This window comes from Plectropomus leopardus, chromosome 17 (assembly GCF_026936395.1).
Source record: "Plectropomus leopardus strain MGB_pleo_1.0 chromosome 17, ASM2693639v1, whole genome shotgun sequence".
NCBI classification, from domain to species: Eukaryota; Metazoa; Chordata; class Actinopteri; order Perciformes; family Serranidae; genus Plectropomus; species Plectropomus leopardus.
Window position 1 is genome coordinate 26,736,061 of NC_142192.1, and position 25,139 is coordinate 26,761,199.

Consider the following 25,139-nt stretch of genomic DNA (forward strand, 5'->3'; position numbering starts at 1 on the left):
AAAAGAAGCAGTACGGTGCATAATAAGTGAGTAGGTAAGCTAAAATCCTGAGATAACATGATGTATACATGTGTGTAACTTGAGCTCAAAAGGTAGCCAGATGATGCAAAACTTCACTTTAGTAATTTTATTAATAAAAATCACCATATTACACTGCATGAAAAGCCACAGAAGGAATACACAGATTTCACAGCAAACTAGTGACAAGGTTGTCTTTCAACATATTCATCCCAAAACTAAAAAAAACAAACTAAAAAAAATCTTCAAATCCTGCATATAATGGCTTAACATAATATAAGCTCCTGTATCCCAAAAATATCATATTAAAATAATAAGTAAATTAAGAAAAGGGTCTAAATGTATATATTGTACAAATTGTACACACACACACACACACACACATACACACACACACACACACACACACACACACACACACACACACACACAAACACATATACGTACATACACCCACCCATATATACCCATACACAGTTGAATAAATTGCCTTTGATTTTGCAGTCTGCAGTCTTTTTTTGAGACATTTTCAAATCCGCGACCTATTTGTTGTAATTATTTAATATGTCCAGACTATAGAAATAACTGGACTTTCAGACAAGAGTGTAGATGATTAATTGATTGATGACCACTGATTTTCAACACACATGTGAGCAGCTGGTTTTTATTGAGGGGCCTTCGGTGACACTGAGACATTCAGACTGTGGTGGACATTTGTGATAAAACAGCTGAGTATTTTTCTTTATGAATCTTTTAAAACAATTTCAGGAGGTGGTTTGGATACATAAAGTGATGAACAAGATGGTCCGGACTGTTTAATTGCAGCATTATCACTCAAACAGCTTGACTAAAGGCTGAAACCAGTTCTTCAGCTCCCCCAGCTTCTCCTCCAGGGTGGAGCGCAGGTCTTCAGCAGTTTTCTCAAAGCGCACCTTGATGTCCTCGGCTGTGGTCTGAATCTTCTCCTGCATGTTCTGCGTCTGCGACCTCAGCAGGTCATTCAGGGTGGTGATCTTTGCCTGAGCGTTGTCACGCACCTGAGTAAAATATGGGTCAAAATTCTGCCTCAGTTCCTCCATGTTGTTTGAGCTGCGGGTCCCAAGCTCATCGAAGAATTCAGAAACACGTCTGAGAGAAGAAGAGAAGAATAAAAAACATCCCAGTTACCACACTGAGTCAGCATCCAGTATATGTGGTAAAAGTAAGTGTTTTTTTTTAATATTTTATAAATGTTGGAAGAAGTAGATCCTTTCTTGGATAAACACAGTGGTAGAACATAAGTTAGAGGTACTTGTACTTCACTTGAGTGTTTCCATTTTATACTACTTTGTACTTCTATTCCTTTACAGTTCAGGGGTAAATATTGAACTTTTTAGTTCACTGCTTATCTGACAGCTTTAGTTGATTTACAGATGCAGATTATTACTACAAAATTTTAAAAAACTAATAAACTATGGTGTATTGTGGGAGTAAATGTACTACTACCACTGTGTAGAAATACAAAGTTAAGTCCATCATTTAAACATCATATGTAAATAGCGGTTTGTAAGTAATCAGTACTGTGAGAATTATTCAGAGCTTTGAATAAAAGTAAAATTAGTAATTCTACAGAGTAGAAATACTGTGTTACAAGTCAAATTCTTGTATTGAAACTTTTAGTTAAGTAAAAGTACAAAAGCTTAAAATTCTAAAAGTAAAAGTACTCATTATGCAGAATGCCTCATTTTAGAGTAATAAATACTTACTGGTACATTTATGTGTCCATCATTTAATTGTTGCAGCTGGTAAAGCAGATTACTTTAACAACTTGATATACTGCTGAGTAATTTAACCTGTGATAATACATATTCATTTCGTAATTGATTTGTATTTTGTGTCAATAATCTGAAAATGAACAGTAACTAATGAGGTATAAAGTATACCATAAAATGGAAACACTTAAGTGAAGTACAAGTACCTCCAAGTTGTACTTAAGCACAGCACATGAGTGAATGCTATTAGTTACAGTTTATATCTAAACTTAGATTTTATGACTTAAGCCATAAACTGTCAATTATTAAGACACAAAATATAGAAAATATCAGAATCAACCTTCAAAACAACGCCATCAGTGAGAGAAAGTTTGGTATTTCTGCTTGTAAAATGACTTAAATGATTAAATGACTGACAGAACAGTTGATACTAAATTTTCTGTCAATCATTGCATTGCAACTCTAGTCTTTTTTTTTAATTAATTTTACCAGATTAAGTGACTCACCATCAGTGCCGCTGTCTGGGAGTATAAAATAAAAACAAACAATGAAACAGTAAAGGTCCAGTGTGCAGGATTTAGGGGGATATATTGGTAAAATGGAATTTAATAGAAAAAGTGTTGTGTTGTTTTCTTTGGTCTATAATCAACTGAAAATAAGAATCGCTGTATTACGTTACCTTAAAATGAGCCATTTATATCGACATACTGAGCAGGTCCTCGTCTAAGCAAATCGCCATGTTGCACCTCTTATACAGTAGCCCAGAATGGACAAACAAAACTCTGGCTCCTGATTGGGCCATTTGCATTTTAATGTTGGCCACCGTAGTTCACAGCCCCTCCTCAATAAGCTGGACAGCGTTGGAGAAACACTGATTTGTGACGTAAAACTGCTTTATTCAGTGTTGTTAGGGGTTTTAATCACCTGGTTTGTTTGTTTTGGAGAGGAAGAGACCTCTGCGGAAAATTCGGCTCCCGTTAAAAACCTCCTTCAAAATTAACACTGAAGGAAATTTAACCAGGAGAAGTTTCACCTGGTTGCAATCTGAAATCCTCACAGCTATAGAGGCCACTTAATCCCCTTAGATCTCACACAATGTTCCTTTGAAACGTGACTTAGTATTGAAAAATAGATTAGTACAAAACAGCAGAGGAAGCACCTGCAAAATGAAATTGTTCTAAAAACAAACAGTTAAAACTTCAGTTAGTAAAAGTCAGAGAAAGTCTCATAGCGTCTTACTGGACGGAGTTCCCCATCAGCCTCCAGTGACGCCTCCCTGCTGCAGCCTGTCTCACTCACCTCTTGATCTCCTGCGTGTCCTTGTTGAGGCGTTTCTTCATCTTGCGGGTGTAGGCGGTGACCCTGACCCTGACGTCGTCGGCGTTCTGCTCCATCATGGCCTGCAGCTCTTCGGTGTACTTCTCCGCCTGCTCCCGGGCCTCGCTCATGTGATCGCCCAGTTTGTCAAACAGCTTCTGCAGGTCTCTGCCCAGTTTCTCTGCAGCGTCCTGAGTTAAGGGAGCCAGCCTGGTCTGCAGGTCGTCCCTGTATGTGGCCAGCTCGGACATGCTCTCCTGGATCAGGGTGCTGTGTTTGAGGGGACGAGACAGATGAGTTTAGGGATTTTGTTAATGTTTTTCTTTTTTGTGAAGTTTTTTTGGATCCAAAGCTGATCAGGGCTGAGATCAGAGCAAATAAAGGCATTATTCGCGATGAAACAAGACGTTAAAAGCTTATTTTTGTGTAAAATGTCAAAAATAATGCTTTTTCAAGTCTCAGCAGGGTTTTATCTACAGGTGCTTTGTTTGTACCGAGCTCTTCCATGTCAACAAATCCATGCAAAAATCAAAGGATTTATACTTAAAGTTGAGGAAAGAGTCAGTTCGACTGGCTAGGTGGTGTGTGATGTGGGAGAATGTGGAAAATAGAAAATAGACTAGGTGCTTGACTTTCTAATTCTATTATTATTATTATTATTATTAGTAGTAGTAGTAGTAGTAGTAGTAGTAGTAGTAGTAATAGTAGTAATATTATCATTATTGTATTTTTCTTTACTATATATTTACTATATTTTTCCCCCTTTATAGTACGCTGTGAGGACATCTGAGGTAAATTGTAATTTGTGATAATGGGCTTTATAAATAAAACTGACCTGACTATATTTTTACATGACAGCATATGTAGGTGTCCTCCTTAATATGTGCTGTCTGTTGTTTGGATTGTTTTAATGTCTGTCTTCTTCTTTTGTCATTCTTAGGGGCAAGTGAGTGATCTATGTAAAAGTATTAATACTGCTGTTTCTGATGTCTGAATACAATACTAATCTAAATGAAAAAAAGGAGGGGGTAATAGTGGTCGCGACTGAAGCAATAAAATTAGAAATAAGACGTCAGAGGGGAGTGCTTGAGGCCAGAGTTCCCTGCAGGTCTTAGTCAGCAGCTCTTTACATGTCTCACCTCCGTGACACACACTGATTAACCTCCTCACACTCAGCTGAGGGCACAGTGTGTGTGTGTTGTGTAACCAAGCAGAGGTCTGAAAACAACATCATGTTGACGCTTTTCTACCTCAGTGCAACAATCTTTAATCAATACGAAAAGAACGCAAAGACCCAGATAACAACTGGATTGTCCTTGTTATAATATTTACCAGCGCTGGAGGAAGAAAGTTAGATCATTTACTTATGCAAGAATAATAACTCCACAATCTAAAAGTACTCCATTACAAGTTAAAGGCCTGCATACAAAAATTCAAAGCAAACGAGCATTAGTTTGATCGACAAAATGTGCTCAAAGTATATAAGTACAACTACAAAAAAGTGGCGATCAGTTCATCTCCGGTTGCAGATTTTATTGGTTTAACTCTTTATAACCAGAGCAAATTGGCTTGATTTCTGTCAAAAACATGGGGAAAAGGAAATGAGCGACTTAGGAAATAATAAATTAAAAAAAATAAAATAAGTACAAGAAATGTTCCTAAAAATTAGGAAAAAAAACTAAGAAAAAAAGTTTTGAAAAAACAAAACAACAACAAACAAGTAAATGACTTAAAAAGTACTTAAAATAATAATAATTCTATAAAAAATAATTTTGAATATATAATCATGATAACGAGAAACACCCCTTTTTCCCCATGCCTTTTTAAAGAAATTTTTTTTTTCAAATTTAGTAATTTCTTGCAAGTTGTGAAACAGTTCTTGTCAAGTTGCTCATTGTCTTTTCCTCATGTTTTAAAAAGAAGGTTAAAATTCTTGTGAAGGCATCTGAATGCAGCACAAGAAACGTGATGTGGATCCAGATTTCAAAGGGTTAAACACACCAGGTCAGCGAGGATGAGTGCATCGATCCTTTTTCTGTGATGGACTAAATTTAAAACGCTTCCTTGAGCAGATTAAAACACTGATAATATTACAAATATGATCTGCAGACAACGTAGGCTGAAAACTGTAGCCGTCTGTTAAAGAATGCAGGTCAGTTGATGGCACAGAAGTTTGTTTTTGATTTATTACCCTGATATCTTTCCCTAAATTCATCACTGTAACATAAATGAACTCACTCCAGTTCTCGGCCTATCTCGGAGCTCTTGACGTCCTTCACCACGACGTCGGCTTTCGAGTTCAGATCCTCATAATAATCGCTGAACCTGGCGACCGTGACCTCCCAGGGGCTCTTCAAGTCTTCCTGAGGAACACTTCTTGCATGGCAGCCTGTGTGTTTGGACAGAGATAAACAAACTCAAATATTAACACAAAATATTTTAAATGGTAAATTAAACAAGATTTGGGCAACATGGACACAGAGGAAGCTCCAAGACAGATTTCAGATCTGTAAAAAACTGAAGGACATGCATATATTTTGCTCACGTGTTTAGAGACAACTCATGGTTGTTATTCAGTATGTGGTTGATAAGAAGCTCAGTTTCCGTCCTTAATAATATTATTATAATTATTAGTAAAGAAGCTGTGTGTCTCGTGTCTTATTCTGTATGTTTTTACCTGTTGGCACTTGATTGCATTTTTATGCGCTGCAAAGTGACCTTGGGTGTTTCGTAAAGCGCTTTTTAATTATTATTATTATTATCATTATCATTATCATTATCATTATTATTATTATTATTATTATTATTATTATTAACTTTACTTTTTCCTCTCTTTTCATGCATCAACATGTCCACAGTTTGCATTGCCATCAGGAAATGCTTGTTACTTTTTTCTTTATACACAAGAGTGTGGGGTTTTTGTATCTCCAATGTATGCATCTTATGCCTGTTGCTCTACATCTTTTATGCCATAAAAGTCCAATAAAGTTAATATATAACATATCATTTTAAAAAGTTTTTTTTTTTTTTTTGATTTTTGTGTTTTTAAGAAGAAATGTTGCACTCACCAGCCAGGCCAGCCAGCACGAGAAACACTGCAAAGACCCTCATGGTGATCTGGAAAAATCATTTTTTTTAAAAAAAGGTCAAAATTATTTCAGCACTTACATTCAGGTTTCAGTAAATTCAGTAGTTTACTTCCAAAAAGCTAAAACCATAACTTCAAGACCTTTTTTATGTCTCTTATGTAATGAATCACAGACACGCTATCCTCAGCTTTTAACTCAAACTTTTAACTTAAATAAACATAAACTTTTAGACACATTATTTGGCACATATAATAGCAAGTCAAAAACCTTGATTCAGGACCAAGTAGCTGTTACAGATGTGTAGAAATAAGACTCACCTCAGTGATCTGATCTGTGACTGAGACTGACTGCGCTTGTCTCTCAGTATTTATACACTTTGATGCAATCCAATAAATGTCAGGAGGATCGCTGACCTGTGTCCGAAGTTCCCAGCATGAACTGTGCTGTTGTCACCTTTTATTGCCGTGTGTGTGTTATTTTGACTCCACGTCGCACACTGAAAGTACACAATCAAGCACAGGTTAGAAATTAAGAACACCCAAAATATCTGTTATCAGAGTGTGCACGAGGTCAAGGAGTTCTGCACCAATCTTTGTTCCTTGTATAAAATGCAGTGCAGTTAATGTGCAATAAAAAGATCACGGCACCATCAGATAAACAGAAAACATCTCAGGATTTGACACTGTCCTTCTCTATCACGACCACAATGCTGCTGATAACAGCGGAAGAGCCAAAGGTCCGTGCTGTATCGGATCATTGTCCAAACTGATCTGGTTCATAGTCTGCTTTAACGACCGCTGTCGCATTTATACAACTTTTATTAGATGGGAAAACTTCCAATAAACTAACTTTCACACAGATTGACATAATCAATGAATAACTTTATCAACTGTTACTGTGGAAATGTACTTTGTCCTCAATGTTGACGGAAATATAAACAGACATGAAGCATTAAACACATTAACAACCAACACAAGAATTGTGGGCAATATTTGAGTGTTTTCTGTGAATTTATGTACAAGTAAAATGTTTTTCCTTTTTTTTTTGACAAAGTCAGTGGATCCTAACTTCCATTTATTTCCTATCAAAGCTCATCCTCCTAAAGGCAATCATGTCCAAAGTCCAACCTGGGGGACAATTGTGGCATGTGGATTAATTTTAAACGGCCCGCAGCTTGTTTTTCAAAATATATTACATGTGGCCTGCCACTCAGTTTACTTATTTATTTATTTTGTTCACCTCACGATGGCAGAACTAGTGTATTTTTTAGACATGCACCAAGTAGAAACTACACAACTAATGTGTTTCATATTATACGTCTATTTGTTATTCAAGGTTGAATCATGAAAGTTTAGTAGTTTTAGCCCAAATAAAAGAGTAAACAGAATCTGTGTATGTGACAACAAAATAAACTTTCATTAATATATGTGAGGCTATGCAGTGCTTTGTTATTTATTTTCAGGTTTTTATGTATTTTTGATATATTTAATTGTTATTTTAAAATATGGTCTAAAATCCTGGTCTATAACAGGGCTAAAGCTTGAAGATGACATTTATATGTCTATTGCTCAGTAACAGAGGACATTTCCTGTTGGGTAGCAGACACGGACTCAGACAAGAAGCATAAAGTCGACCACGAGTGATTTAAAGTTGAATACTTTTTCAGGTAACAGTTGTGTTTGTCTCATTTGTATGATTAAAGAAAAAAAGGCGATAGGATCCATTTAATGCAAGAAGCAGCTCTAATCTGGCCCCTGTTCAAAAAGGTTTGGACACCCCTTTTGTAAAAGTCCAGAGGGGCTAAACAGGTTGACTATCACAGGGCTGACAACCATTCATGCTCACATTCACACCCACAGGTAATTTAGAGTCAACAAGTAACCTGCATGTTTTTGGATTGAGGGACGAACACAGAGAAAACCCATGCTAACATGCAAACCCCACACAGCAGGACGAGCATTTGTTTAAGAACTTTATACCAAACTGCATCAACCAAACGTATCACCGCGCAGAAGGAAGCGTGCATCTACTCACGGACAAGAGGCTCATGACAACTTGCAAACATGAATGGCGTCCTCTTCTGCTGAGCTGTACCGTGAGCTTGTCCTGTGGTGTTAGCTGAGCTGACAGCTGATGCACGCCTCCTTTTGTGCAATAATTCGGTTGGCGGGTGTAGTTTGGGAGAGAGAAAATAGTTCCTTCATGAAACTGCTCACAGCAGGGTCTGTGGATTACCTTGAGTATCCAGGTCATGATTTCTGGAATAAGACATCGCTGTTGAGTTTTTCAGATATATTTTTTTGGTGCTTTGAGCTCCACAATAGTACCATCTAGTTCCATTATATATGAGAGAAGGCAGACTTATCTTAGCGCACAACAGGTAAGAGGAAAAATTTGTATTTTTGATTTTGGAGTACACTCTCCTTTTAAGAGTTACATAAACGTGCCTACATATATATTTGTGAAAAATTTTAAAATATGTAACTGTGATTTTATAGTTGTTGTTTTTTTTTACAATACAAAGAAACACAAAATACTTTTAACTTGTTTATTGGTTTGTTGCAGATGAAATCTTATAGTTGTAAACTGTAACACAATTTCAGTAATACTGACATTATTCCTTTCATCAACATAAAAACGTAGAAAATGAGGTATTGCACTTTTTATCTGTCCCACACCTCTCTGATTTAAAAGAGGAAAAACTGAGGTAGATGTGAGTCCGTTTACTGGGCCATCTTAGTGAAGGACTGCCACAGAGCGTTCAGCTGCCTCTTCAGGATCTGCACGTCGGCGTCCAGCTTGGACCTCACCTCCTCGCCATATGGGGCCAGGTTCTGCTGGATCTCCTGGGTTTTCTGGGTCAGCTGGGTCTGGAAGTTCTCGGCCATGGGGATCATGCTCCTCTGAAACTCCTCCAGGCTCTGCTCCATCTTCTCCTTGATCTCGTCGGTGTAAGGGACCATCTGGGCCTGCAGCTCGCTCACGCTCTTATCAAACTTCGCTCGCAGCTCGTTGCTCTTCTGCTGCAGGACGGCCTTCAGGGCCTCGGCGTCCATGGTCTGAGCGTAGGGTTTCGCGTCCCTCTTCAGAGCCTCCACCTGCTTCTGGAGGTCAGCGACCAGCTCCTGGGCGTACGGCTGCAGGCTGGTTCCCAAAGCGGACAGATCTTTCTCCAGACGGGTCTTAAGCTGCTCGGCCTCCTGGGTAAACTTGGTCATGAGGTTCTGGGTCAGAGGAGCCACCTGAGTACGGAGAGCGTCGGCGAGCTTGTTGACGGCGCCGGTGCTCTCGGAGATGAGGGTGCTGCAGAGACACAAACAGAAAGAAGTCGTGAAAAACTCTTGTTGCCTCTGAATCTTTTCTGAGGTAAAACTTACAAGAAAAAAGTTTAAGATTTTAACCCTTTAAATGCTGAGCAAATTGGTTTGATTTTTTTCTAAAACACAGAGAGAAAGTAACGAGCAACTTAAAGACATGGACCAAAAAGTAGCCAGAAAGTATTTAAGAGACATTAAACTGTGATGTGATAGGCACTTGTCTGACCAACAACTAATATATTATATTTTAATGTATTTTGATACTTTTATCATTGTACACATATATTAACATATAAACTGTCTTTAACTGTCCTACTTTTTTTAAAAAAATCAATGAACAGAGTATGGGGGGTAAAAATGCCAGAAATTATTTAAAAGTTACAAGAAAATTACCTGAAAATAAGCAAAGAAAAAAAGTTAAAAACCAAACCAAATAATAATAATAATAATCTAAATTTTTGAGTGGTATATTTTTTAAATACATAGTTATTGTAACTATTGATGTAGATTTCTGGAAATTCTTCCCTAGTTTTTTGTTTGTTTGTCTGTTTCAGGTCATTTTCTTGTCACCTTTTACTAATTTCTTGCATTTTCTGGGACATTTTTGCCAAGATACTCAGTTCAAGTTCGGTTCAAGATACTCAGCTCTTTTCCCTGTGTTTTTGGAAATAAATCAAATCAATCTGTTTAGCTTTCAGAGGGTTAAAAAGCTTTTGAAAGGTGTCTGAACGTATCACAAGAAAATTGAAAACAGGTTTCAAATGTTTTAGTAAAGGCATCCTCATCATTTTGTGGTTACTTACTTGACTTCCCTTCCCAGCTCAGACTGTCTGATCTGCTTCAGGGAGTCCTCTGCAGTCGTGGTTGCCTTGGCAACATAGTCCCAGAAAGCATCTTTCACCATGTCGACCTGCTGCTGCTTGGGCCGGGTTTGCCACACAACGTTGGCATTGCAACCAGCTGAGAAAACAAAAGCATTTATCATCACATATTTCTGCTGTGTATGTCTTCTTCTAACCTAAATTCTGTTGATTTTCAGCAAAATTACAAAACTTTCTTACCGGTGAAAACAGCAAGGGCAAGCACCACGAGGAACTTCATGACTGCAGCTGAAAAGATACATGAAAAGTTAGCTCTCTGTGGTATTTCTACAAATCGTAACCTGAAAAGTTGAAATCTTGGCAGTGGTGTCTCACCTGAGCTTGGAGCAGCTGTATTCAGAGTGTGGTCTGCACAGCTCACGGGTCAGTTTATATAGGCACTGGAGTCGTATGGAGGAAACACTGGAGTAAAGTCCAACGCTGAGTGCCGTGCTGTCAACGCTGCTGCCACATCACAGTAACAATGTTAACAGTGTGTCAGAGACGACATCACCACCGTCTGATAAAATCCCATGTAGGCTAAATGTCATTATATATCTTTATGACAGATTTCAGAGCAGGATTTTTTTTGTTTTTTGAGTATTCCTGTAGGAAAATTGGTAAAACAAATAACAATAAAAAGATTAACAAATTAACAAATATCCAATAAAATAAAATAAAGGAGAAAATAGATAAATGCATGTATTAATATAATATAATAGTATGGGGCCTCTAGAGCTAGTTTAAGTTTAGCATTTTAGTATGCAAACATGTTAACAATGACATGCTAATGTTTAGCAGGTAGAGTATCTTGTTAGTGTGTTAGCATGCTAACATGCTTACAATGACAATGCTAACATGCTAATTGTTAGCAGGTATACTGTTCACCATACATATTTTATGTGTTCACCAAGTTCAATTTTAGTTTAGTGTGTTAGCATGCTAACATTCACAATGTCAATGCTAAATGATATTAAGCAGGTGTGCTACACAACGTTTACCAAATTCATAATTTTTTGTTTAGCCTGTTAGCATGCTAACAGGATTATAATGACTGCTGACGTGCTAATATTTAGCAGATACAATGTTTACCAAGTTCATCGGGTTTAGTTTGGCGTTTTAGCATGCTAACATGCTCAAAATTACAATATTAACATGCTGATGCTAGTAATATATAATTCTGATCAATTTGTACATTTTAGTTTAACGTGTTTACATGCTAACATTTGCTAATTAGCACTAAAAACAAAGTATAGCTAAAGGCTAATGGAAATGTTGTTAGCAAGAATTCATCTTCTGGGATCACAAATATCTGCACGTAATTTCAAGTCTGTCAGGAGGATGTTGAGATGTTTCTGTTGGGACCAAAGTGGTGACATTGGCAGCCACACTACTGAGGTTTTTAAATAAAAAATAAATAAATTTTAAAAAGTACGTCATTTAGTAGGCCTATATAAAATTATAATCCCATTAAATTACTTGTAATTGGTGTAAAAACACTTAATTTGGGTCACTCATATGTAACATGTAGCCTCTAAACAGTGACTCATGAGTGAGTCATGTCAGCAGATAAGATAGTGAGGTTACTATTTAACTCTTTTGTGACTCACAGTACAAAAACTGCATTGTTTCAGTTGATTACTTCAGTATTTAAGAAGCACATATTGATCGATTTGAATGTCCCCAAACTGTAGACAAAGTTTTGAGGTTTTATAGGTCAGTGAAATGTGAGCAGGACTTTGATCCAGTTGTGTCATCTGACCTGCAGATTATCTTTACTGAGCTAAAGTCTTCCTCCTCTCAGATGAAACTACTGATAAACATCCAGCTGTTTTCATATGACGCACAAAGAACATTATCAGGCCACGTAGATGTCCCACTCTGGAGATAATCAACACTGTTTTCATCACAGGTTGCATAATTGAAGAGGAGATATCTAAAATGAAAAAATGTGTTTTCTTTTCTTCTCTGCCTCACAAAGTGTTTTTGCTCTACAACTTCCAAAATACACCATTTTCACTTAAGAAAATGTTGACATTCATTTCAGTTTACTTTAAAGACTGTATCTGTGGAGCTGTATTGTTGTAGCTAATGAAAATGACATGTAATTTGTCTTAGAGGTATGAGCAGAAAACTTATTTTACAGTTTGAACTCTTATCCATAAAAACCATAATGCACATTCATCAATCTAAAAGTATATTAACAAACTAAAAAGTAAGCCAGTAATCAACCTTGAACTGTACAAGGAGCCACAGTAATGTAATGACCAATATTGAGCCACGGTATCAGAAACACTTTTTTGTGTTACCTCTCTAACAGTAAATACTTATGCAGTTTTACTTAAAGCTGTGCTGCTCAATATTTTTATATTAACGTAGGGCCAAATGACTGTGTGTAATGTTATGAAAAATGTCGTGACAAATCCAGAGAGAATTATCGTCCTTGACATTGAGAAATTAAGCCAATGCAAAAGTGCAAAATACTGAAGTTCATCGACATACCACTTGGGGCTGGCTCCAAAACAGAACCAATCCCCACAGAGCGCCCCAAAGAATGATGATTTTTTTTTTGCCGACACAGAGTTAACTTCACCATGGTTACCGCATCAAAAGGCCAATGGGATTTTTCCATTGGGTTATGGATTATTGCAGAAAATAAGATTTGCAGCAAACCAACATTTTCAGCAAAATAATCATCACATATGAACTCCACTTTTAGGATTTTTTAATACAATGGCCAGAAGTAAAAAACTGACATTAGACTATAAACAAACTACACAACGGTCGCATAATTCAACGTCCGCGCCACAACAAAGCTGTAAAGCCGTGTTCGGTGCGGCTCAGCGTGATGGCGCTCTGTTGCTCATTTTGCCACTTGTAAGCGACCGCCTTTTTAAAAACACAAAGCTTCAAAGTTTACAGCTCATGTTAACCTGAAGCTTACTTCAGATTTGTTTAAAAAAACATTGACTTTGAGACGAGGAAAGTGAGAGTGCTGAAACTGTGACTGATTTCCAGGTTTTAGGACTCATTTCTGGGGGACTCTACATTTAGGAGTTTGTTTAGACCAAAACAAAGTTAAAACAAGAGTGACTTTTGAACTTCATCAGGAGAACATAAACAGGACTCTAGTGTGATGATGTTGCTCCGTCACTGCCAGATGAGTAAATAAGACACTGTTTGCTAACAGGTGACAGTGTGTCATTATATCATTTTTATGTTTGCATTTCTCCCAAGATGCCAAAAAATCAGTTACTGCAACTTGAAGTGAAATCTTCTGTATATGTTTTGCTATTTTTAACTGCAACAAGAGCCTTTTGCCCACCATCTACTGTGTAATTACTTCACACAATGCTGATTTAGTGATATCAAACCATCCAGATGCCAGAGAATCATAGACTAAACAAGGCAATGACACTGAAATCTGACGTGGAGTGGCAGCAGGGACAACAAACTGTCCAGCAGGGCAACCAAAGAAGGACTTTAGCCTTCAATATGACTATAAAAGTGATGATCAGACATCTGCAAAACAGTCAGACTCAGAGCGAAGAAGAGACAAGCTGCCTCTGTAAGGTATACATATACTGTATATATTTTAAGTTATTATCTTATCACCATGACCAGTTGAAGTGTGACAATATATATATATTTTTACATGTTTATTTTCTTTATTCAACAGACAAATTCAATCATGAAGGTACTTGTGGTTCTCGCACTTTTCTCTGGTGAGTGATTTTTTTTCTTCAAATAAATGTAAACCACCACTGGGTGAACAGATGTTTGGGTTTTATTAAACTGGCTGTTTTATCTGCAGTTTGCAACGCCAACATCTTGTGGCAGGAGCCGCCCAAGAGCGATCTGGAGCTGGTGAAAAATGCTTTCTGGGACTACGTTGCTAAAGCGACACAAACCGCCGAGGACTCCCTGAAGCAGATCAGAGAGTCTCAGATGGGACAGGAAGTGAAGTAAGAGCTAAAAAAGATGTTTGATGACATTAGAAAAATATAATTGTGTCAATAATTGTGTAACAAAATTAAAGAAGTCTCCTTTAAAATCACACATTTAATTTAACATGCAAACCAGGTAATCCCTAAATTTAGAGATATAATAATGACATCTAGTATTTGTCATTTATCTTATGAATGCCTTTTCGTTAAATTATTTTGAAATGTAGAAATAAACATGGACTAGCTCAAGGGGTCAGCCAGAAAAAAAAGACTTAATATTTTTGTATGTTAAAAAAGGACCGTAAATCCTTTGTTGCTGCATATATATTTTTTATTTTACTGTTTATGCTGGAATTCGTGGACATTTTTCTGTTTGTAAAGAATTTCATGGCTTAGATGTTTTAGTCATGTATATTGAGCATTTGTTCTATGATGAAAATCCTAAAATAAAGGTTTAAAAAACAGTTCACAATAAATAAAATAAACAGCACTTATTAATCAGTCCAAAAATGGACTTGATAGTCAATATTTATTTGGAATTTATTTGTTTTCTATGGGAAATATTACATTCATATATGTAAATAGACTCGAAAGAAACCTAAACACACACACACACACACAGATATATATATATATATATATATATATATATATATATATATATGTTTATAGTTTGTCCTGCATGTTTTTTTTGTTCTTATGTTTTTTTTTTTGCTGGATCCTACTTCTTGTTTGTTAATTTGTACATATGCTTGATGGAAGAAATGAAATAAGCTAATTTAAAAAAAAGAAAAAGACATTAGAAAACTACTTTTTTGTCTCTTTTCAATAACTGTTTTCTATTTTCTGTCAGTGCCAAGATCTCTGAGAGCACCAACACGGTGAATGAGTACGTCGCCTCTCTGCAGGCTCGGGTGGCTCCTCTGACCGAGCAGTTCACGACTCAGTTCAACCAGGAGGTCGAGCAGCTGAGGGCTCGTCTGGAGAAAGACGTGAGCGCCTCCACCGCCAACGTCGAGGAGATAGTGGCAAACATCCAGAGGCAGATGGAGGAGCTGAAGAAGGAGGCGACCCCCTACGCTGAGGCCATGAACCCCGAGGCCCTGAAGGCCGCCCTGCTGACGAAGACCAACGAGCTGAAGGAGCAGCTGGATAAGAGCACCACCGACCTGCAGGCCCAGATGACCCCTTACACCGAGGAGATGAGGCAGAAGATGGAGCAGAGCGTGGAGGAGTTTCAGAGGAGCATGATCCCCCTGGCGCAGAGCTTTGAGACCGGGCTGGCCCAGAAAACCCAGGAGATCCAGGAGAACCTGGCTCAGACAGGAGAGGAGCTGAAGGCCAAGCTGGACGCCACCGCTCAGGACCTGCAGGCTCAGCTGGCCGTCCTGTGGGAGTCTTTCATCGCCAAGACCCAGTGAACACGACTCCTATCAGCCTCCACACAACAAATATTTATTTTAACATCACCCAGTGTGTATTTTACTAAATAAAGAATTTAACAATCGAGTTCACACTCTCAGTGTCGTAATCAACTCTTTGAAATCTGAGCAAATTGGCTTGATTTATTTCAAAAACATGGGAAAAAGGCAATGACCATAATCCTGAAATTAGCAAGAGATTAGTAAAAAAAAAACAAATTAAAAAAAGAAAGAAAAATACCTGAAAAATAGCACACATACAAAAAAAAAGAAAATGGAAGTGAAAAACAAAAAAAAATCAAGGAAACTACTTTTAAAAGGTGCTTAAAAATAATAATAATTCCGTGACATAATTTTCAATATATAATTATCATAAATATTATAATTTTCTGGACATTTGTCTCTACCGTTTTTTAAATAATTGTCTAATTCTATTTCTTGCAATTAGCAGGACATTTTATACCAAGTTGCCCATTGCCTTTTTTCCCCATATCTTTGAAGAAAAGCTCAGTTGCAAATAAATACGTCTTAGAGCAGCACAAGAAGTGTCGATCCAGGTTTCAAAGGGTTTCAAAGGGTGTAATAAAGATGATTCACACAAAGAACTTCTTTATATGGTGGTTGTACAATCAAACAATAAAGTTTTATTACAATAAGTGAGAGTCACAGTGTCGTCTCATGACTCGGCCCATAAAAATCGTGGTTTCGAATTGAAAAATTTTAAAAAGTTTTGAACTTTAATACCATTAAATCCATACAAGATAACTACAAGACGGAAACACACAGAATTCATTCTGCTGTGGGTAAAACTGCTATATACTAACAAAGTTTTTAACACATTTTTTATGTAATTGTAATACATTAAACAAAATGGTATTACATTTGGTGAAGAGCGCATTTTGACTTGTTAAGGACACGAAATTCATTTTTTTAAACTTGTGGCTTGACTTGGAATTGTCTGAATTGACTTTGGACTTGAGTGCAAAGACTCGAGACGTACTTGTGACTTGCAAAGCAATAACTCTGAGTGTTACTCACACTTTGAGTTTTTTATGCCTACATTTTACAGAAATTGCAAAAACAAACAATAAGCCTTCAAGAAAAAGAGGAAGTCTATTTGTGCTCGCTAACAAAACTGCAACTGTCATGAGCAAATTTTGAAAGTTCATGGGGGTGATATGACAGGGTTCCTACATCCAAAGGCATATTGAATTTAATACTTTTTAATACTTTTTTAATGCCACTCGAGATGAAATTTAAGAACAATTTCCCAATAACCAAAACTGAAAATATTAAATCAAATAACCATGAACAATTTTGTTCAAATGTTCATTGTAAATAAAATATAACAATGAAAAAGTCAGATGTGGTTAGAATTGGAGAAATACAAAGCATTTATTGGTGATTTTTATTACTGATTTTGTGAGTCTCACTTTGTTTGTGGGATTATAACATATTATATGCTTCAAGAGCCATCGTGAAGAGGTTAAGAAGAGAGATTAAGTAAATTATTTTTTTTATAAAAAAAAAACATGTAACTAATTATTTTGAGTTTTTACAATGAAACGTAAAAAAAATAATCATAAAATCCTTCTTCCGATGTTTTTGTATTTTTAAGACTTTTGAAAGACTGATTTAAGACATTTGAATACACATTAGGGCTTTATTTTATTTTATTTTATAAATTCAATGCTTTTTAAGACTTTTTAATGAGATGCATGAGAGAGGCTGGGTAATAAAATAGTAAATTATTAAGCAAAAAAAATAACTTAAGCAATAACTCATACATAAGAGAAACTGGCCAATATTGCCTGCAAAAAAAAAAAAATCACCATGCCCGTTATGTCTGCCATACTGACATCCCATTTGCGTAAATTAAATTGTACTTATTCGACAGTTTTGTGTAGTTTAATTTTCATGTTCTGAGGCCTTTGAGACGATATCTGGGTTCACTTGAGCCTCCTTATAAAATGTGTATGAACTCACACAAGAAAACGACCAAAGACGTGCCAGGGTTTTTTTGTAAGAAATGGTATTTATCAGTCTCCAAGAGGTATATACAGGTCATATATATACTGTTCCATATGTATTTAACATAAAAAGGCAACAAAACAGGTGATGGAGTTGTGAACGCGACATGCAGTACAGCACACTTCCTCCTGCAGCTGGTAAACTCGTCTGTAACCGATAAATCACCCGTAACAAGCAAACAACTATTTCATTCGATGCACACCAAAGACGGACTTTACAGTAAAAAAAACAAAGAATAAAATTTGAAAATGGAGCGACAGGCACTGAACTCAGTGACAAAAACAAAGAGCTCTGTAATTCTGAAATGTCTCTTAAAGAGTAACGTCTGTCTACTGGTTTGTGTCGAGAGTCCACAGTCAATAAATCCCTGACCAGTCACGTTATTCGTTTCACTTCTGATCGTTCAGCCCATTAATCTTACGTGTGTTAGTTTTACATTATTACCGGCGTTCACCACATTTGATGAAACCAATAACATGACGATGGTCGAATCGAGCGACGGACTGACGTGACGGGACACACAGTGTTGTACATGGCATAGTCTGCTCGTTCCATAGTGAGTCTGTCCTTTCTGTGAAGTCGTCTGCAGGTGAATAACCCGCCGCTGAGTCAAGTTTAACCGATGGTGACGCCAAAACCGCACTGGAACTTGTTCTTGCGGTGGTTGAGGAAGGTGCAGAGGACCAGAGAGAGCGGCAGCGGGAGCAGCTTCTTTTCTAACGTTGCACCGACTACCCAGTTACTGTCCACCGAACCTGGAGGAGACAGAAAATTCGATTATATGCAGTGTAACAGAAACATGTGTATGTATATATGCGTTCCTGTGCACTGTCCTGTGTATAATAAAAAGTGATTTTTAAAAAATATATATTTAAAATCTTTTTCTTAAAAAAAAAAAAAAAATAGCATTGAGGTGACTAAAAAAAAAGGGACATTATCCACCTCCTCCCATCGCTCCCCACAGATGTGCAGAAGAGAGACAAAGAAAAAAAACTCCAACAACTCCAAAAAAGAAAGAAAAAACCCCACAAAAATTAGTATTTATGGGCCATTTTTCTGTTGTAATGTAACAACCTTTTGCTGAGAATTTTCTTCTAAAACTGGCAATTTCAAATCAGTTAAAACACATAAAAATGCTGACACATATTACTGACTCTTGACTGTAATATTTGCCTGGATGCTTAAACACAACCAGGACAAAATATCTTCAGTCGTCGTTAAATTTTAACCTCCATCAGCCTAAAGATTAAACAACGACAGCCTTTAGGATTTGTCTGTTATCTGTAGCTACATATATGATATTGTGCTGGTAAAAAAAAAAAAAAAAGTAAGCACTAATCGCTGTGGTGATGAATGCATATCTAAGAGTAAAACCCTGTAAAAGCGAGTTTACACATCGTACCTTTAAACAGTAAGTTAGCTTTAGGCACGTCTAGCTGGTAGCCGAACGACACACTGGTGTCCTGCATGCGGGTGCTCGCCTCAAACTCCACGCCGAGCTGCAGCTGTTGAAGAGCGGCAGACAGTCAAGATCATGAGTGCAGATTTATGAAACATGCAAAAACACACCTGGATCAGAGAGCATTTATTCACGTTTCATGTGAGTGTCGAGCAGGTTTCCTTAACTGAACAAGCGGCTACGTTTTGTAAAGTTCTGGGAATTGTAAGTCACCTAACCTGCTCATCCAAGTCAAGTCACTTTTATTTATGTAGCCGACACAAATCTGCCTCAGGGGGGTTTAAAATCTGCACAGCACACTGCACCTTTTGTCCCTAAAGTTAGTGAGTTAAAAAAAACATTGCCCAAAAAAACCCTTTAACAGTAAATAAACAGAGGAAACCTCAGGAAAAGCAACACAGAGGGATCTCTAAATCTGGACAAACAGACACAACAGATGATTCAGGATTCTGCAACACGAGTTCTGATTAAGATAAAGCACACAACACACCCGTTTTAATATGTTACGTTGGCATCCTGTTAGTTTTCGCACTGATTTTAAATTTCTTTTATAAGGTTTTAAGGCCCTGCATGGCCTAACACCAGACTACATCTCAGAGATGATTTCAGCTTTTGAACGAGGAAGGTCCCGCTCGTCTTTTTTAGCTGCTCCACAGAGAAGAACTAAGACATTTGGTGATTTTATTATTATTATTATTATGCTCCAAAACACTGGAACAGCCTGAGAGGAGCTGGAAAAATTGGTACTCTTAAATGTAAACTAAAAGCCTGTGTTTATTTATGCAGTGTGTTACGATCAAAATGTTATGGTTTAAAATTATTCTACTTTTAAAGATCCATTTTTGCTTATTTCATATGTTGTTCTTGTTTCTTCAATCAAAGTGTAAAAGCACTTCGAATTGCATTTGATTTGCTGCTAAATAAACATTTGATTGATTGATTGAGATGCTGTGTGAGCTGAATAACCAAGTTAACAAAATGACAGTAACACAAAATAATAATGAGCCAGAACTATCTCCACAGGAGAGGGAAAAAAATGTTTTAACAAAAATGTTACATATCCAAACCAAATCACAAACAAAAGCTCCTAATTGTTTACAGTGAATTTTACCCGAGAGTCAAAAACAAACGTTTCAGAGGCAGCAGTTACCTGATCGTTGGCTTTGTGATAGTATGAAGCGTGAGCTCCCGCCGAGCCGAGCGTCAGTGTGGCGATGTAGTTACTGCCTGCACAGAGACGTTAGGTCAACGCTGGTTTAAGCAAATAAAAACACAAAAATTATGGACGTAAAGCCCGACAATAACTCGAGTCTCACCTGTGTATCTGCCGACTAAAGACATCACCGAGCCCTCCTCTCCCGGCCTGCGGTGGTAAACCAGCTCCCCTCCCAGAGCCAGAGCCGACGTTATGGACTGGAGGTAGTGTGTTACAACAATACCTGACAGGAGGAAACAAGATATGTTCAGGTACAGAACAAAAGTTTAAAAAATCCTCAAAAATCGAAGGATACAAAAAAATTTAATTTTGGTCTTCGGATGACAAAATAGCGACCGAAAACCCACCAGAGCCGACGAGGACGTCTGGGTTTCCAAGTGTGATCGTTGCAGTGAAATCTTCTCCCTTGAACTCAGCGTCTCCTTGCCAGTTCACAAACTTGTGCTGTTGTGTCTGAGGACAGATTTCGACAAAGTTAACATTATGGTCGAACTGTTAGTGGATTTTAAGGGTAATACTGTTATCATTATTTGAAACTTTACAAAAAAGACAACGACACATCAACACATAAAATACTGTAACCATTTTTGGTTAAGAAGATCCTTTTCTTGATTATTTTCTATTTACTAAGTGTGACCAATGTATATGATAAGAGAGAGTTTACATTTTAAAAATAAACTTTCCAGCGGCCTCTGGTGGACATAATTTGTAACCACGCAGATGTTGATTAAGTATATTTCACATTTCTTTATTGTAATTTCCTGCCAAGACATGCATTCATACAATTTATGTGATAAACTAAAATCAGGCTGGCAGATTTAATGGTCGAGCTCCATTAAAAATTGTACAAAGTGAAGAAATGAAGAGAAAATAAATACAATTAAACATATTACTATTATATATATTATATTAAAAATAGTTTGATCTTTACCTGGAAGGCCAGTTTGGATCGTATCCTGCTGCTGATCTGGTGGATGACCTGCGCGTTGAGGCTGCCACTGTTGTCCATGTCTCCCACCATGACTGGAAAAAACTGAACATAAAGAGCTTTTATTTTACGGTTCATATATAGAGAATATAGAAAAGCCTCACAGATGAGATACACGGTGACTTTGGCGCAGTGTACCTCCGCTGGACCCATCTGCTTTGTTCCAACATATGTAGCACCGAACCTGTAGGTAGAGTCTCCCATAGTGCTCAGCAGCACCGTGTGATTCACCTGTAGGAGATTTACACTATTAATAATAATGATAATAAAAACAACATTAATAATAATAATAATCTTCATTTTTATAGCACCTTTTTTACACAAGAAAAGCAGCACAACACACTTGACAGTAAAAACAGGCCAGCAAGGCAATTAAGCATTAAAAGATATTCAAAAACAGTTTAAAACAAAAACTGAGAGCTTAAAATCATGAGATAATAATTCATAAAATCAATTAAGATAAAACATTTCAAAAGAATTGTAGAAATCTGAATGGTAAAAAGACAAGTTTTAGAAAATCAGAGCTAATTAAACACTAGCGTGGACAGATGCGTCTTTTAAAAATATTTAATGAGCTGGCTAAATAAAGCTGGTTAAATAGCTTTGGGGTGTAATTAAAGAAGGCTGCATCCCCGTTTTTCTTTTTCGGCTGTTGATGGGAACCTCCGATAAACTAGCAGCAGACGATCGCAGTGTTTGTGGAGGTAAATGGTTCACTGGGAAGTTAGCAATGTAGCTTTGTTTGAGACCAGTTTGAGCTTTAAATACAAGCAGGAGGACCTCGAAATTCATAAACTCTAAGTGTAAAAGGAAGCCACGGCAGAGAAACACTGATCTAATGTGCTCTCTCCTCTTTGTTTTGGTTGATATCTGAGCTTAAAATGATTCTTTGATTGCAGATCAGTTTATTTGGTAGCCTCGCTCAATTATCAGACTTCTGAGAGTGCATCGGATTTTCTCCAAACTAAAAACTTTGAATATGTAGTCTGGCTTTATTTTGTAGGTACGTTTGTGAGTTGATCATGTAAACAGGGCTGATTTGTGTTTGTAAAAATTTCTAATATAAAAAGAAACTTAACTGACCTGGAAGTGGTTGCTAAGGCCCTTGTTGACAACTAGCCTGACGCCTTCCATCTGCATGGGGAAAACCTCTGAGAGGAAAAACACGGACGCAGTTAGATGCAGAAAAGACACAGAGGGAAATCTGGTAATACGGGTAAAGAGCTAGAAATTATTTCACACGAGTGTGACTCCTTCAATCTTGACTCAAATGACCTTCTTCAGTTACCTCCATTTACCTTTGCACTTGCGATGACACTCATCAAAAGCACCCGGGTTAGGCAAAGGTGTTTCTGCCTCCTGCTCCTGTCCCGAGGCGGCCCCGGCAGGGGGTATAACGGGGGACACCGGAGGCATCCCAAAGCCAGGCGGCACCGTCAACCCAGGAGCAGCAGCAGCGCCGCCGGAGGCAGGTGGTGCAGGGTTGGGGGAGCTGGCAGCCAAAACACTGCCCATCCTGACAGAGAGAAGTTACGGGAGAAAACAAGCGAGAGGGCGAGTGACGGAGTTAAAACCAAGAGAGAGAATTTGGCTGCAGGTACGTCAACACAGGAGATAATATTCAAGCAACATGTTCAGAGCTGCTACGATTGAACATCTGAGGGTATTAGTGGCTGTCACACTTTACCAGGGCTCCTACAGCTTAAGGCAATTTGGATTTATGACTTTTTAAGACATTTTAATGCCACTTGTTATTAAATTTAAGACCAATTTTACAGTCGCCAATATAAAAGAAAAAATGTACTGACATTAATAACTAGGTTATGAGAAGTTGTTCTTCTGACTCCTTTGTGTTCATGTGCTTTGAGGTTGTAAACTGGGAGGCTACAAAGACGATGGGCTGCATTTAATGTTAACAGCATTTAAACAAAAGGTTGATAACCGTTTCTGGTTTATTTATATTCTGTGAGTTATTTTATTTTATATCTTTAATAAATTTTACATTTTTATATATGTGTATATATTTTTTTTATCTATGTTAGCATTAATACATTAATACCATATTTCATGATACAACAACGGTATTTTATAAGGGTTAGGTTGGTTAGGGGGAGTTGCAGACTTGACATCATAAATGCATAAACATGGCGGGCAAAAGCCAGTGTTTGGTTAATGGTAAGGAGCGTTTTAAAAATTAATTTAGGTATTAAATATCAATTTTTGATTACAAAAAGGTTTTTCGCCATTGTTGATTTTTATTTCCACGCTGATTACAATCAGTGTTAGTACACTTGCCTGGCATGCTTTATAGTTAAAAGTTTGCTTGCTTGCTACAGCTAATAGATGCACATACTAAAATGTGCAACTACTAAAAGTAAATGATAGCTACTAGGAAGGAAATAAAATATGTAACTTTTTACTGTCAATTGTTGACACCGTTTCCATGTTTCCCAACACTTCTACTGCCCTGAAACGTCTCGCAAACGTCATAACTTGAGTATTGAGTATTATCAAAATTTCCCACTTGTAATTATGACTTTGGAGGGCCGTTCATGGAGTTTTAACTCGTAAACATCAAATAAAATCAAACCAAACTCTATTTATAGAGCACTTTTCGTACATTAAATGTAGCACAAAGTGCTTTACAGGTTAAAAACATAAAAAACCAAAACAAAATATATGAACCAACCCCCCCTTTCCTGGCCCACCCACCCCCCAGAACACAAACAGAAAAACAACATTAAAAAGGCACAGAACAGAATAGCTTTGGATAAGAAACATGGCTGAGCGCAGACGACTAAACTGAGGAAACGCCATCAGAAATGTGATATTTCTGAGGAGCAGGTGAAGGCAGCACCAGACCCACCCTGATGACATCATGGGGGTTATTCGCTGATAAATTTAAAAAACCTCTCCTCAGAGCAAAAGAAGACATAAAGCTGAGGCACAGGCCTCAGACTGAGTAAAACCTCCTATTCTGAGTAAATTGACGTACATGTGTGTAACCGGCGGATTAACCCTTTAACCTTTCACACAGCTCATGTTCATTCATAGAAAGTCAGAGCAGCAGCGGCTAAACGGCTGACTAATGACAAGAAACCATAACGTTATATAACAGAGAGAAGTAAGAAAACAGTGACCGCTGAGTGTTTTATTTCGACAGATGTTTCTAATGTTTTGAATAAATCTGCTTCACCGACAGACCAGAGTGAAAAAGTTAGCTAAGCTAGGCTAGCTAGCGTCCAACCAGCAGCTGACAGCGTTTAAAACAAGCGGTTGCTGCTGCCGGAGGAAAACAAAGAGCGCTTTATGAGACGTCGACTGCTGGAAAAAACAGCTCATGTGCCCATTTATTTCTAGTTAAACGTCTTGTTTTAAAAAACAGATGCTAACGGCGGCTACTCACGTTGTGATTTCCAGAGGACGATGCAGCCGGAAGTTGAATCCGGTGGCACCAAAGAAGAAGACGAGAATGCCGCTGGGTCCCGCCTATTTTCTCAGAGTGCATTCTGATTGGATGATGGACCATAAGGCTGAGTAATGATTGGCTCAAACGCCTGTCAGCAATTTTATGTGTCTGACGAATCGAAGGCGTTTTCAGTGCCAATGACATCATGCCTCTACTCAAACACGATTGGCTAATGTATATGCGGAGGGGCGGGCTTTTTAAATCTGAGGTTGCTGATTGGCGGAGAGCCTCGCCGGGCCGCAGAGAGCAGAGCCGG

At 37.6% G+C, this 25,139-nt stretch overlaps 4 protein-coding genes across 5 annotated transcripts; 1 reads left to right on the plus strand and 3 right to left on the minus strand.

Moving 5' to 3' along the window:
- Nucleotides 1-666: 666 nt before the first annotated feature.
- Nucleotides 667-6,587, minus strand: apoea (apolipoprotein Ea). The gene is made up of 5 exons (XM_042507140.2): nucleotides 6,493-6,587; nucleotides 6,155-6,203; nucleotides 5,325-5,475; nucleotides 3,069-3,356; nucleotides 667-1,146 (listed from the first exon to the last, which is right to left on the minus strand). Exons 2-5 carry the CDS (start codon nucleotides 6,195-6,197, stop codon nucleotides 849-851), a joined length of 780 nt encoding a protein of 259 aa, XP_042363074.2. The 5' UTR covers nucleotides 6,198-6,203; nucleotides 6,493-6,587; the 3' UTR covers nucleotides 667-848.
- A 2,122-nt stretch (nucleotides 6,588-8,709) lies between these two features.
- Nucleotides 8,710-10,775, minus strand: apoa4a (apolipoprotein A4 a). Its single transcript, XM_042507141.2, has 4 exons — nucleotides 10,689-10,775; nucleotides 10,554-10,601; nucleotides 10,296-10,452; nucleotides 8,710-9,478 (listed from the first exon to the last, which is right to left on the minus strand). The coding sequence occupies exons 2-4, from the start codon at nucleotides 10,591-10,593 to the stop codon at nucleotides 8,899-8,901; spliced, it is 777 nt and encodes a 258-aa protein (XP_042363075.1). The 5' UTR covers nucleotides 10,594-10,601; nucleotides 10,689-10,775; the 3' UTR covers nucleotides 8,710-8,898.
- Nucleotides 10,776-13,812: 3,037 nt separating this feature from the next.
- On the plus strand, nucleotides 13,813-15,808 carry LOC121957970 (uncharacterized). 2 transcript variants are annotated; one of them, XM_088090479.1, is made up of 4 exons: nucleotides 13,813-13,925; nucleotides 14,032-14,077; nucleotides 14,167-14,317; nucleotides 15,153-15,808. In XM_088090479.1, exons 1-4 carry the CDS (start codon nucleotides 13,848-13,850, stop codon nucleotides 15,718-15,720), a joined length of 843 nt encoding a protein of 280 aa, XP_087946605.1. In that variant the 5' UTR covers nucleotides 13,813-13,847; the 3' UTR covers nucleotides 15,721-15,808. The 2 variants fall into 2 exon arrangements, with proteins under 2 accessions (XP_087946605.1, XP_087946606.1); XM_088090480.1 differs by having other exon boundaries at nucleotides 13,898-13,920.
- A 1,824-nt stretch (nucleotides 15,809-17,632) lies between these two features.
- Nucleotides 17,633-24,938, minus strand: tomm40l (translocase of outer mitochondrial membrane 40 homolog, like). Its single transcript, XM_042506524.2, has 10 exons — nucleotides 24,821-24,938; nucleotides 22,713-22,930; nucleotides 22,498-22,565; nucleotides 21,553-21,645; nucleotides 21,358-21,459; nucleotides 20,774-20,879; nucleotides 20,527-20,649; nucleotides 20,361-20,437; nucleotides 19,154-19,256; nucleotides 17,633-18,506 (listed from the first exon to the last, which is right to left on the minus strand). Exons 2-10 carry the CDS (start codon nucleotides 22,927-22,929, stop codon nucleotides 18,367-18,369), a joined length of 1,029 nt encoding a protein of 342 aa, XP_042362458.2. The 5' UTR covers nucleotide 22,930; nucleotides 24,821-24,938; the 3' UTR covers nucleotides 17,633-18,366.
- Nucleotides 24,939-25,139: the final 201 nt, after the last annotated feature.

Coding starts and splice junctions, on each gene's coding strand:
- tomm40l (XM_042506524.2), bottom strand. CDS start 22,929: ATGGGCAGTGTTTTGGCTGCCAGCTCCCCCAACCCTGCACCACCTGCC. Junction 22,566..22,712: donor GTGTCATCGCAAGTGCAAAG/GTAAATGGAGGT, acceptor TTTTCCTCTCAG/AGGTTTTCCCCATGCAGATG. Junction 20,880..21,357: donor GATCCAAACTGGCCTTCCAG/GTAAAGATCAAA, acceptor ATCTGTCCTCAG/ACACAACAGCACAAGTTTGT.
- apoea (XM_042507140.2), bottom strand. CDS start 6,197: ATGAGGGTCTTTGCAGTGTTTCTCGTGCTGGCTGGCCTGGCTG. Junction 5,476..6,154: donor CGTGCTGGCTGGCCTGGCTG/GTGAGTGCAACA, acceptor CCAAACACACAG/GCTGCCATGCAAGAAGTGTT. Junction 3,357..5,324: donor GAGATAGGCCGAGAACTGGA/GTGAGTTCATTT, acceptor CCTCAAACACAG/CACCCTGATCCAGGAGAGCA.
- apoa4a (XM_042507141.2), bottom strand. CDS start 10,593: ATGAAGTTCCTCGTGGTGCTTGCCCTTGCTGTTTTCACCG. Junction 10,453..10,553: donor TGCCCTTGCTGTTTTCACCG/GTAAGAAAGTTT, acceptor TTGTTTTCTCAG/CTGGTTGCAATGCCAACGTT. Junction 9,479..10,295: donor GAGCTGGGAAGGGAAGTCAA/GTAAGTAACCAC, acceptor GTGTCTCTGCAG/CACCCTCATCTCCGAGAGCA.
- LOC121957970 (XM_088090479.1), top strand. CDS start 13,848: ATGACTATAAAAGTGATGATCAGACATCTGCAAAACAGTCAGACTCAG. Junction 13,926..14,031: donor AGACAAGCTGCCTCTGTAAG/GTATACATATAC, acceptor TTTATTCAACAG/ACAAATTCAATCATGAAGGT. Junction 14,318..15,152: donor CAGATGGGACAGGAAGTGAA/GTAAGAGCTAAA, acceptor ATTTTCTGTCAG/TGCCAAGATCTCTGAGAGCA.